The 12899-nt window shown below is 42.8% G+C and overlaps 1 protein-coding gene across 2 annotated transcripts; it reads left to right on the plus strand.

Moving 5' to 3' along the window:
* Positions 1 to 241: 241 nt before the first annotated feature.
* Positions 242 to 12691, plus strand: S1PR3 (sphingosine-1-phosphate receptor 3). Of its 2 annotated transcripts, XM_087926850.1 has the most exons (3): positions 242 to 868; positions 5373 to 5584; positions 10506 to 12691. In XM_087926850.1, exon 3 carries the CDS (start codon positions 10664 to 10666, stop codon positions 11795 to 11797), a length of 1134 nt encoding a protein of 377 aa, XP_087782976.1. In that variant the 5' UTR covers positions 242 to 868; positions 5373 to 5584; positions 10506 to 10663; the 3' UTR covers positions 11798 to 12691. The 2 variants fall into 2 exon arrangements, with proteins under 2 accessions (XP_087782976.1, XP_026559716.1); XM_026703931.2 differs by lacking the exon at positions 5373 to 5584.
* Positions 12692 to 12899: the final 208 nt, after the last annotated feature.

The raw sequence follows: 12899 nt of genomic DNA on the forward strand, positions 1-12899 counted from the left end.
TTTTGCTCTTCTGGGGTTCCTATTTAGCTTGTTTTCTTTTCTTTTTTTAATTGATAGTATTCCTTTCCCAAAGCAAGGAAAGGAAGCATTTTATAAAAGATGCCCCACAGCCTCCCCCATATCACTGTGGGAAACTTCCCAGTTCTCGAAGGGCCTTAAATAAAACGACGGAGTGACTTGGCGAGCAAAGGAGAACTCCCTTCCTCCTCCCGTGCGCTTGCCACCCCGCGCCCATTGCCTCCGAAGCCAAGCCCAGGGAATTCAGCCGAGCTCCTTCTCCGCCAAGGGCGTAAGAGCGCACCCATCGGCCAGATATGGGCCACCTTTACAGGCCCTGCTGCTCGCTGAAGAAGAGCGGGACTCCTTTCCCACTCAGAGGATCCGGCTTGAGTAGCCTGGCTGGGAGAGGAGCGCTTGGCAAGAGCGCAGAGCTGAGGGCTGCTGCTGCCGTGGGAGGTGCGTTGGAGGACACAAGGCTCGCCAGAGAAGGAATGTAGAGGCAGCCCAGCGGGGAACAGGGGAGGATGTGGCGGCGCGTGTGAACCGGGACTCGTCGCCGAGGAGAGTTCGGCGGGAGGAGCCCCGCAAGGCCGAGAGGCGGCGGCGGCGGCGGCGGCGGCGGCGGAGCAGGAGAAGGAGGGGGGAGAAGCATCAGCTCGCAGCCGGCCGGCGGGGTTTTTTCGTTCCCTTCGGCTGGACGGCGCGGGCGGGAGGCGCTGATCGTCCCGCGCGGCTGCGCTCTTGGCTAAGCGGCAACTTTGGCCCCCTCACGAAAGTGGGACTCGAGCGCTTGGCGCCAACCATCTCCAAACCGGCATGAGGCGCGCCGGGCAAAGAGCGGGCAAGGAGGGAGAGGAGCGGACGCCAGGTGAGCGGGAAGGCAACGCCACTTGGAGTTCAAGGGCGAAGGGGTCTCGCGATCCAAATTGGCGCGAGTCGCTTGGGGATCGGATGGGATGATTTTAAGGGCTCCGACAGCGAGACAAGAGAGAGACAAGGCGATGCGCCCGGACAGCGATAGCCGTGCGACTTTGCTAGCTTATTTGGGGGCTGGGGGACGAATCGACTCAAGACGGGAACGAGGTGGGACCGTTTACAGACCCCGCGTCGCACAAACGACAGAAGGCATCTGGCCTCGATCCTCGTCCCCTTTCTGAACTTGGTGGACCCACCATTGTGTTCTCCCTTCACGATGGGGCTGGGCACTGGTTTTAAGCTCACCAACACCGATTCCCAAATTCGTTTTGTTCCTGGAGGCTGGCGGGGTAGGTGGGTTGAAGACTCCTCCCCCCTTTTAAAAAGTTGCGGTGGGACCCTCGCCCAACGGCTCTTTAACCCAGAGCAGCTTCCTCGGCGGCGGGTTTGTGCGGGGAAGAGACCGAGGAGCCAATCGGTATCTGGGTTAGCGCAGGTCAGCTTGGCCTTTCCCTGTTTCTGATGACCCGACATTCAGACGACACAGTCGGGGTAACCAATTTGAGGAGGGGGAGGGAAATAAACGAACAATGAAAGCAACAGGGATGATGAGCATGAGATCGTAACACTGCACGTCTTATCAGCCATTCCCAACCCGACACCTTCCAAAGTGTTGGAATTAAGCCTGAGAATTGTGGGAGGGTGCCAGACGGGAAAATTTTAATTTATAGCATCAGATTTTAAGCCAGGAGGCATTGTTCTCCTCCCCTGCTTTGGAGTTTGCTTGTGCGTATATTTGGTTAAAACGTTTGTGTACTGAATTTATACCCCGCCTTTCCTCCAGGGCAGCTCAGGGTAGTGTACCTAGCATGATCTCCTCAGATATTTGGGCTGGACTGACAGAGTATGACTGACTTCAAACTACTCAGAAGGGCAGACTTGAACCCCAGTCTTCTGGTCCTAATTCAACATTCTTTGTAATTGTTTCTGGTATGATCAGGTTACTGCATTTTCAGGACACCCATGGATCTCCTCTGGCGATGGAATCTTGGAAAAAGTTCACAAAAAGTGGATGGCATTCAGGATAACTGCAGCAAGATTTTAAAGTTGGCCATATTAAATAACTCGAAAGAAATGGCTGAGATTCAAAAGTTTGGAGTACAAGGAAGAGCAAAGCAATTTTTAGGAAACAGCCTAGTCTTTGAAATGAGGAGATCTCTATGAAGATAGCTTGTGTGTGTGTGTGTGTGTGTGTGTGTGTGTGTGTGTGTGTGCGCGCGCGTGCGCACACACACACACACACACACTCATTGTGTTCTCTGGAAGTATAATGGAAGAAAATAAGTTGAATATAAGGTGCAATTCTAAAATAATGGTAAATTTAGCAAAATATGGTAATAAAATATGGTCAGCCATCCAATGCATAATCTAACAAATGCCATTTGCTTGCAAAGAAGCATGCAGCTGCTATTGAGCCAATGATTGGACAGGCGTTTGAAAAGTATGTTAGAGGTTGGATTCCGGAAGTGGGCAGGTCCAATCCAGAAAAAAAGATGGAGCCTTTTAAAGGTTTAAGCCTTTTTTGCTTTAGTTTCAAATGAAATTGAATGATGGTTGCTAACAGTTCAACTCCTTTCTTATATAATTAATTATTAAATAAACACACTTAACTTCTTTCCTATTCCAGACAGATCACATTTAAGTTTCTTCCCATTTCAGACATAAAACTGCATAGAGAAACTTTCAAAAGTTATTTGGAGCTCTTTGCTACAAATTAAAGCAGTTTTTTTTCAAGCAATAAAAATGAAGATTCAAAACTTCTGCATACTGCTAGTGAACATCACATATAGGTATTCTGTGCAAGAGAATTTAATCTGATATGCACTCTTGATCTACAAGGAAAGATAATCCAAATATCTATTTTATTTAAACAATTTATATGATCACCCACCTCACTATTATGCCTTTGGATGGAAGTATCCCTCCCTCCCTCCCTCCCTCCCTCCCTCCCTTCCTTCCTTCCTTCCTTCCTTCCTTCCTTCCTTCCTTCCTTCCTTCTTTCCTTCCTTCCCATATGAGTGGATTTTGCAATAAATACAACATATTATAAAGTAAACTAAACTGCAACTGGGAAGTTCTGTAGTGGGTTGCTGCAAGAACATCTTGTCGATCGGTTTGAAATGTAATGTCGTATCCCAGTGTCATTGTTTTATCAGACAAGCAGAAACATGCTGAGGAGACAGTTACAGATCATACAAGGTCAGAATATTCACATTACATCATATTTGGCATGTAGAGCTATTTTATTTGTGGACTGCTATGGGGCATTGTAGCTAGATCCAAGTGACGTCGTCTGAAATAAAATGATTATGGACTGAATCTCGCATAAACGTAAGCACAACACCTTTCTGATAGTAAATACAATAAAGCAGCCATGCCTTTTTTTTTCCAGGCTGATATGGGATCATGATTTTAATGAGTAGAAGAAGTTTTGAGTGTTCAGGAACTGAAGCACTTCTCCACTTGTTCACTTTCATGTTCACATTCTCTCCTGTCGTTTCTCTTCCTCTCTGTCTGAAGTGAAGGACAAGGAAAAAAATAGAGAAGCATCAGAGAACAGCATCTGGAGTGCCTGGCAAGGATGCTCCTCCTCTTCCTCCTCCGCTCATGATTTCATGGCTTTCTCTGGGTTCAGACTTATGGGAAGAAGGTTTATAGGACTGCTTTTCCTATTCACTCCCTTTCCCACAATCTCCCTCTTGTAAGGATCCAATTTCAGTGCATCCACCATCTGGAAAGAATATTACTTCAGCTAGACTTCAGGAACATGAGAACACTTTTCTTCAAACAGCCAGGCCATAAATACCCTTGGCTTCACAAATATTTATACAAATCTAAAAACCCCAATAATCTTAACTAAATCACCTTATTTTTGCTGCTATATCCCAGTAATACTGAGCTGCAATGCATGAATTGACTGGTCTGCTTTTAATTTCCTCTCTTACAGATGATGTAATTTCACTGTTTTCTTGAACATGGAAACCCTAACATTGAGTTTGCTGTAAATTTTGTATTCATGTTACAAGTCCTGCATAGTCTATTTTCACCATTCTAAGTCATGAAAAACAGGGGTACTTAAGCAGAATATGTCTGTCTGTCTGTCTATCTATCTACCTACCTACCTACCTACCTACCTAACTGATCTCTGTCTGTCTGTCTGTCATCTATAACTGTCTTTCTGTCTTTCAGCAGAAATGTGGAGCATTCTAGACATATACCTCTGGGTGCATAAGAGCCTTTTTAAAAAATTATGACAAACATGCACTGGTTGAAGAATTTAGTGCACATCTAAGGGATGACATCTTGACACCTTTGAATGTTCTGATATCAGTTAGATATTAGATCAATCAACCAGTCTCTGAACGGCATTCAAAACAGTCAAATCTACACAACCCTTTCAGTTTCTAGAGGAGATGCTTGATGGCATCATTACCAGATTGGAAGTCTTCTGATATACATACATGATATATCATAATAATATACATTAGAGCTTCAAATCTGATACTGATATCATCTCTCATAGGTTCATATCCTATTCCTGGTAGTCTTTCCTTTAGATCAATCATTTCCATTTGTAAATAGCAATTATTACAATCAGGTGACATACAACAACAACTATAACTACTACTACTACTACTAGTAGTAGTAGTAGTAAAAGCCAGGGGTGATGGAGTTCCAGGGGCTTAAAGATGCCTAGCAGGCTTTATAACAGCATTTCTTCAAGAACTACAATCCAAGAGTAGGCCAAGACAGAATATTTGAGTTTGTGTGAGTGAATGAGTATGTGCATGTATGTGTATGTAAAGATTTTAAAGGTTCCTCTTATATCCACCTGCTATTCGCTTTAAGTATAAAGTTTATATGAAATGCTTTATTGTTTTGGGCCCTTGGACATGAGTATATGTAAGAAAGTATTTTCCACATTGCCTCTGCCCATCCCTTCCAATTTTCTGAGTGAAGAAAGACATGTCTGGAATAGATAACGCCTTGGAGAGGCACATATTACAGACAGGGCTGAAACAAGCAGCAAATGTTGGCTGTAACCCAAAATGGGTGAGGATATTTATCCTCTTATACCCCTCTTTTTCTTCTTTCTGTTATCTCTCACTCTTTTACAGAAGGGTTATGAAATTAATATATGGCCATATATGTTACTCTAGGGCTGCAGGCTGATCATCTATGTATTTAAGGACAAGGATGGAAGGTGCCGGACAAAAGACTATCTATATTACTTTGCCCTGCATTCCTTTGATTGGTATGAAATTATTTGTCATAGAATAGGCAACAAATCAATAAATAATAGATAAAGCTGCCACAATGTGCCAAATATAATGTATTAAATTTATGATTTGGTGTGTGATCTGAAACTATCATTCTAGCATATTTGTGTGTTCTAGAATTGCCCCTTCCAGATCCAGAGGGTGCATCACAGAACTAAGACAGTAAATACTTACATATAATATTGCCTTAAAATGAACCGAAGAAGTTTCTTGATGAGAAGTGAAACATTTTCAAAGAAAGAAAAAGACAAGAAAGTCCAGTTTGAAAAAAAAAGCACCTCTGAGACAATTATAACCCGGATGATTGAGAATCTCCATAGACCTTGAAAGTACGTGCTTTTTTCCTGGTGTAAAATGTATCATTTATTGATCTGATTCCTTCTAGGGCAGTGGAGTGGTTTAAAGGCAGTTGGATTGGAAGTTTTCCATTGTTGTGTTTATCAAGAAAAAAAGGAGGAGGGACTCAATGTATAAATAGGACTATAAAACTTAACAATTATCTGATGAAGATTTGTTCCGTGGTGGAAATACACACTTAGTATTTTATCAGGATATAATCTTATTATCTTGTCTTATTGTTTCTCCAAAGCATTCACAATGCCATACATGGTTTCCTAACCCATATCTTATCTTCACAATATCCCTATGTAACAAATTAATAAGGGAGATAACGATTGGCTTAAGATCAGCCAATGAGCTTTGAAGGATGGTGGGATTTCCCAAGGTCTACGTAATCTAACCTAACCCCTTTTACCCACAAGCTAACATTAGCTCTGAGTTACTTTCTTAGCCTTAGTCCACTGAGTCAGATTATGTTACATAGTGAAATCGTGTATATACTTGTTTTGTTGACATTTAACTGTTCATATCCAACAGAGGGTTTAAATAAGAGGCTCTCCCATAGTTTTGTCAGGTTCTAGCAATCAGCCTTGCTTTTTTCAACTTGAAGCCCTCCTTGCTGGTTGGAAATTCTTGGAAATGTATCCAGAGTGCCCACATTGGTTTTATGTATTAAATCTGTCTTTTGTTTAGATGATAGAAATGATTCCAGGACAGCAGCAAGTAAAATTCTCCACTAATTTTCTGGCTTTAAATTGCTGTGTTTGCATAAATATTAGAATAGCAGCAAAGTGTATTGTGCTTGGTAATTAGTAACTTAGCTGAATCTCCTTTTAAGAACTACTGGGAAAATAGAAAGTTGGGATCTAGGAAACTGGAGCTTTTAGCCAAGACTTTGTTGGGAGTTTTTACTGCCACCAGCAACTATATAGAAGAGAGGCAAACTGATAAACAAAACTTTCATCTCTAGGCCAAAGTAGCTTGTTGGCAGGTCCCTTTGTTCCATTTCTGCATTTTTCTCTGCAGTTCTCGTTCCCTACTTCTCCAAACCCTGAGCTTGCAAATAGCATCCCAGGGCTGCCAGTAGCTGAAAAGATATATATAGAGAGATATATAACCAATTATTTTGTTCCCTTTCAGCAACCAACATTTATCCTTCCAGTCTTGCTATTACCTCCACCTTCTGAGTACTCTGTAAAGGCTTGAATGGGCAGATCTAATTATTTAAGGTTGTTAGGAGGCAACGGGAGCCTCCTGTTTACGCTGTTAAATGCCTGTAGTAGTGCCAACAGTTTGCTCTTCACCTTCAGTGAAGGTGTCTGAGCCAATGATAAAAGAAAGACAATTGCAACCCTCTTTTTCTGCTCAATACATTGCATATTCTCCTGCTGGGGAGTTCTTTCTTTCAATCTCTTTGTGTAATTAGGCTATCTTCTCCCTATAGTACTGTATATTAGTAGGCCAAGAAGGGAAGGAGAGAGAGCCAAGCATCCTTTCCAATAGATGCAAACCTTCCCCATATGCCAGAAACACTGCAAACTTCTCCATTTTTTTTGCAGCAGGACTGTGCTTAAAAATGAATAGGGATGTCTGCTAGAAATGTGATCACAGCAGGAAGATACTGGTGCATGGGCTTTGTATGTGATGCAATGGTAAGCAACAGAGACCATGTCAACTAATATTGACGATATTAGAAATGTCAATATAGTATTAATAAATCTGTGTGCTGGCATTGGATGAATGTCCACTCTCCTTTTACCTTGGCTCTGATGTTTGTATAAAGGCAACTTCCATGCCAGAGCTGCATATTTCTTCAAAGTCAACCTCAGAGTTCCTCTGCGAGTTGCCACCAAATTAGAATTTCTAATATAATAGTAGAGAATAGCTAGATAATAATCATATTTAATGTTAATTATTTAACAAGCCAATGCATGCCTTGAAAAGAGCTTTTGGAAGCAAACTGGGCATTTCTAACCCCAGTGCAAGCCTTTCAGCGCAAGAGAAGGATAGAAGTTGTCAGACTGGTTAGGAAATGAGCCTGCTCCAATGCCAAATCTCAATTTTATGCCAGTAGTCTTCCTGGCACACTTTGTCAATTCTCAAGCATGTCATTGGTGGCTCAGCATTTTTGACCTGATTCACTGTTAGTAGGGAGAAATGTTCCCTGGTCAAAAAAAAAAAAAAACCCTCAGTGGCTAAAGAAGTCACGATCCTTGGACAGTCTTATTGACTGAAATGCATTCAGTGGCTTCGAGAGGAAGGAAGAACTGTAGAGCCTGCCTGAGGGGAGCCAGGTGATGCAATAATATGTTGTTGTTTTTAAATGAAAATTGTCCCATTCATCCAATCATATCAAATTTGATAATATGGAGTTGTCATTTTTAAATGACCACCAAGTGCTGTAATAATGGCTTGCCTAATAGTCCATTTCTTTCCTTCATTTTCTCTGGGCTATGCAAAGTTTGAAGAGGTATAGCTGTTTCTCAAAGCAAAATGACGCTCTCTGTGCTCTAAAGCAGGGGTCCCCAACCACCGGGCCATGGACCAGTACCGGTCTGTGAAACATTTCCTACCGGCCCACCGGTTTGCTGGGTGCCACCATCTTATTTGACAAGAAAGTGCTTCCGGGTGAGCTTTTCGGGTTGGAAAGCGGTGTTTGGGTCCTGAAGGAATCCTCGCGCCTTAGTTTCATTGTAGGGGAGGCTTCAAACGAAACTAAGGCGCGAGGATTCTTTCAGACCCAAGGCAAGGTGAGCCGAGCGACTGTCCCGAAGCTGTCCCGAAGCGAAGCCCATCGACAAAGGTACAAAGGAGGAGTTGAAGGTGGCAAGAAGAAGTGGGGGACAGCTGGCTGGCCGGTCGCTCGGCTTGCCTTGCCTTGTCATGCGTGCTTATGCTGGTACCGGGCCGCGGATCATTTTGTGATGCCGGTACCGGGCTGTGGCACAAAAAAAGTTGGGGGCCACTGCTCTAAAGAGCAAAGTGAGAGCTTCCTACAGGTCTGGGGTCCTGTCCCCCTCAAGCTCTGGATACATGGTGATGATTATGGCTGAGCCAAGGAAAAGCAGTAGCAGTGATTCCATAACATGGAGTATCGCTTTGTGGCAAACCATGGCCACACATTCAATAATGTATTTGCTTAGTGTGTTTCATTCTTTACTTTTGTATGATTGGCTTAGATGAGTTTTGCCGTTGGGCAGATTGAAAACATAAGTAACTATGGGAGATGACAATGACCATCTATAAAAGCCCTGTGAAAAAGATAGGGCAATCGGAACAATAGATTATCTTTTTGGACTGCATGAATCAGTGTAGGCTTTGGAAGAGTGTATGCTGACTGGGCCTCTTCAGATGTTACATCTGATGTACAATAATATCTGAACTGCTTTCTTAAGACACCTGTGAAATCTAACTACTGTGCATTTTTCAATCTGTGCTTAATACTGAATAGTCAGCAAAAACCCTAATAAGATGGCCTTTAAATAGATGGATTTTCTAGTTCCAACTAGTGTTGCTGTCAAAGCTAATCACTGGACAGTGATTCATTGCCACGCTGTCTAAAGCAGGGGTGTCAAACCTGATTTCATTGAGGGCCGCATCAGGGTTGTGTTTGACCTTGGGTGGCCGGGGGGGCATGGCCAGGGAATATCAATATCACTCATGTTGGGGGCACCTGTGGTGGCCTGAATGATATGCCAGTGAAAATGGAGCTCAGGAAGGTTGCACACGGCCCTCCCGAGTTCTGTTTTCGCTGGTGGGTGGCTGCAGGAGGCGGTTGCAGCTAAAAACGGAGCTCAGGAGAGCCACACACAGCCCTCCTGAGCTCCATTTTCGCTGGCAGAGAAACCATGGGCTGGTCCTTCATTGCTTCAGGGTGGCCCCATGGGCCAGATCTAAGTATCCTGTGTGTCAGATCCGGCCCGCAGACCATGAGTTTGATACCCCTGGTCTAGAGGATGCTACCAGTGGTGCTGCCCCCCCCCTTTAAATATAATTGAAAGTGTTTTTGTCTAATAAAAGGGAGAGGAAGAGATCAGATCAGGAATGTGCAGAAGAGTGGGAGGTAAGAAACAAGAAGTAGAAGGGAGCGAAATTGTATGGTTCACCAGGAAATATTTTTCCTATGAAGTGAAGGAATTCTATTTCAAGTTCTATGGAACATTTTCCCAGGCAAGGTTTGCATTGGATTTGCAGTCTGTTGCGTATTTAAAATGCCATTTCAGACAGTTGCAGTCAGGACCAGTTCTATAATTAGGCATAGGCTGACAAGTTCAGACAACACATTTTGGGTGTTTTTGAAAGGGCAAAACTGGAGGAGTTATGAATGTACTAATAATGCATTATTACTGCCAGAAATGATATGCCCTTGTGGCATTGCTTCTCTCTTGTGCTCAACTAATTTAACATACCTTGAATTCTAGTCAGATGACTCTGGATTGTGGCAGGGGAGAAGAGGATAATATCATCTAATACTGCATTTTAGGCAATAAATATCAAATCAGTGCTGCCCTGTGTCTACAATTGTATCTATATTTTATCTTGTAGCATTATTTTGTGTGTGTGTGTGTGTGTGTGTGTGTGTGTGTGTGTGTGTGAAAACCATTGCTTGAAAATTCATTCTTACACTAATTTTGTCCTTTCCTTAATATGTAATAACTTGTCTAGTTTTTCCAACCTGTATGATGATACAATATGATCTTAGCTTTTTTTTGGCACAGTGGCAATGTATTTGATAGGGAATATCCTTTATAATACTGGTAGTAGCCTTACCAGTTTGATAATCATCTCCTTTGCCTTGAGGATCTGACTGCTCTTTATTTAAAGGAGAGTTTCCTGTTCCTGTTTTGTTACAACATGAGATTTGGGAAGTTAAGCCTATTGACTAACATTGCCTTTTACTTGTTTTTAAAGGTCCTGACACCGGAGCCTGAAGATGCTGAGATACAACCAGCTTGGAGAAATCTTTAAAGAACTGCACTATAAAGAGTGTGGCGTGAGCTCCCCCTGGTGGAAACCTATTAGAACAAAAGGTTCTTGATGTTCAAAGTGCATCGCTCTCAAATTAAGTCATGGCTATTGTCAGCACAGCGCCCCCTAGTTTCTTTTTCTTTCCAGAAAATGAAGCCGTGGACCCAGTGATAGTACTTCATTACAATTATACTGGAAAGCTTAGCCGTGGAAAAGAAAAACAATTGACCATCATTGCACTTCTCATTATCTGTGGCTTTATCATCCTGGAGAACCTAATGGTGCTGATTGCCATCTGGAAGAACAATAGATTTCACAACCGCATGTATTTTTTTATTGGCAACCTGGCCCTTTGTGACCTGTTGGCGGGAATAGTTTACAAAGTGAACATTCTGATGTCAGGAAACAAGACCCTGAGTTTATCTTCCAGGATCTGGTTTGTTCGGGAAGGCAGCATGTTTGTGGCGCTGGGTGCTTCTACATTCAGCTTGCTAGCTATTGCCATAGAACGGCATTTGACCATGATTAAAATGAGGCCGTATGATGCAAATAAAAAGTACAGGGTTTTCCTGCTTATTGGAACGTGCTGGCTTATCTCTCTCTCTTTGGGAGCTTTGCCCATCCTTGGCTGGAACTGTATTGGCAATTTAAGAGACTGCTCCACTATTTTACCACTGTACTCCAAGAAATACGTGGCGTTTTGCACCATTATCTTCATAGCCATCCTAGTGGCCATTGTAATCCTCTATGCCCGCATTTACATCTTGGTGAAATCAAGCAGCCAGAATGTCACCAATCACAACAACTCGGAGAGATCCATGGCATTGCTGAGGACTGTTGTGATCGTAGTTGGGGTTTTCATTGCCTGCTGGTCTCCCCTGTTCATTCTGTTGCTGATTGACGTGGCCTGCAGAGTGAAAGAGTGCTCGATTTTGTATCAAGAAGATGGCTTCATAGCTTTAGCGGTCCTCAATTCAGCCATGAATCCGGTCATTTATACGCTGGCAAGCAAAGACATGCGCCGGGCCTTCTTTCGCCTGGTGTGTGGTTGTCTGGTGAAGAACAATGTTGCCATGTCTTTGCCTATCCAGCCCACCCCGGATCAGAGTCGAAGCAAATCCAGCAGCAGCAGCAACACTCCAAAACTGAATGATGACTTTCTGAAAACAAAAAGTTTGTCATACATCACTGAAAAGAATAAACCTCCATTTTATAATGGAAACGTCTGCAAGTGAAGTTTGCTGACTGGGCACTTCAAGGATTCTTGTCCTGTGGCTTTTACAGAGCCAAAGAGAAAGGGGTGGTTTTTTTAGTGGAGTTTCCTGCATTTAACTCATAGGAGGGGCAAACTTGAGACAGCTGCTTAATTCGAAGTGCCTATTTTGAGCACTGAGTTTTAGATCATCAACCAACTGATTCAGGAAAAGTTTGGGTGCCTCTGAAAGTTCCTTTGAGGGTTGTGTAAAGAAAAAATATGCTACCCCTGACACTGCCTTCTTGATGCAATTCAACTGAAAAAGTGTACTTACTAGAGAAACAATGTAGAAATGGCCACTGATTACTCTAAAGCACTACATGAAATTCACTTCTTATGTTCCAAAATGCAACTGTGGAAGCCCTGACAGGACCCCAGCAGAGTCTTCCTCAGCCCACATCCATCTAGAATCAACATTTAGGATTTAAGAGTGGGTCTGGACAATTGAGCATTATATGACTGGCTTTGTCTTCAGTAATAGAAACACTTACAAGCATTCTGTGATGTTCCAGTAATTCAGCAAGCAGTCTGAGGAAAGGGCAAAAGAATTTCATGGTGATGGCTGGTCAGTCAGCTGCATATGTGTAGAAAATGCCCTTCTCCACTGTTACTGTTCATTGGCTGTAGGAGACAAGACTGTCCCTCTCTATCCTGCAGTGTAGGGTGAATAATATAGGAATATTTCATCCAGGCTGTACTGTTGTTGAGTTCTGTTAACATTTTCACAAATATTTATTCACAGATTTTGAGATTTGTTATGTCAAAAAATCAGGGCTTAAGTTAGAATGTGGTGGTTTATTTTGCCAGGCCTGATAAACAGTCACAGGCCCAGCATTTCCTATGTTGAAGTACACCAAGTAAGGAGTCCTAGGGGGGGAAAGGGGGGGAGGGATTTTAAATCGAGGCACCAATTTTTGTTTTTCTTTGTATTTGTTTTTCTTTTATTATGCCTGCTGTGTGGCCTAGGTTTACATTATATGGCATTATAATATGCTAGTCTGTATAATATAACTCTTCAATGTAACGAGTACTGTGAACATGTAATCTTCAAATATTTTTTAAGTAAATGAAGAAAACATCTT

The sequence above is a fragment of the Pseudonaja textilis genome, chromosome 2 (genome assembly GCF_049901715.1).
Source record: "Pseudonaja textilis isolate UNSWEBS1 chromosome 2, rPseTex1.2, whole genome shotgun sequence".
NCBI classification, from domain to species: domain Eukaryota; kingdom Metazoa; phylum Chordata; class Lepidosauria; order Squamata; family Elapidae; genus Pseudonaja; species Pseudonaja textilis.

Excerpts from the sequence above, each read along its gene's own strand:
- S1PR3 (XM_087926850.1), top strand. The coding sequence starts at position 10,664 with ATGGCTATTGTCAGCACAGCGCCCCCTAGTTTCTTTTTCTTTCCAGAA.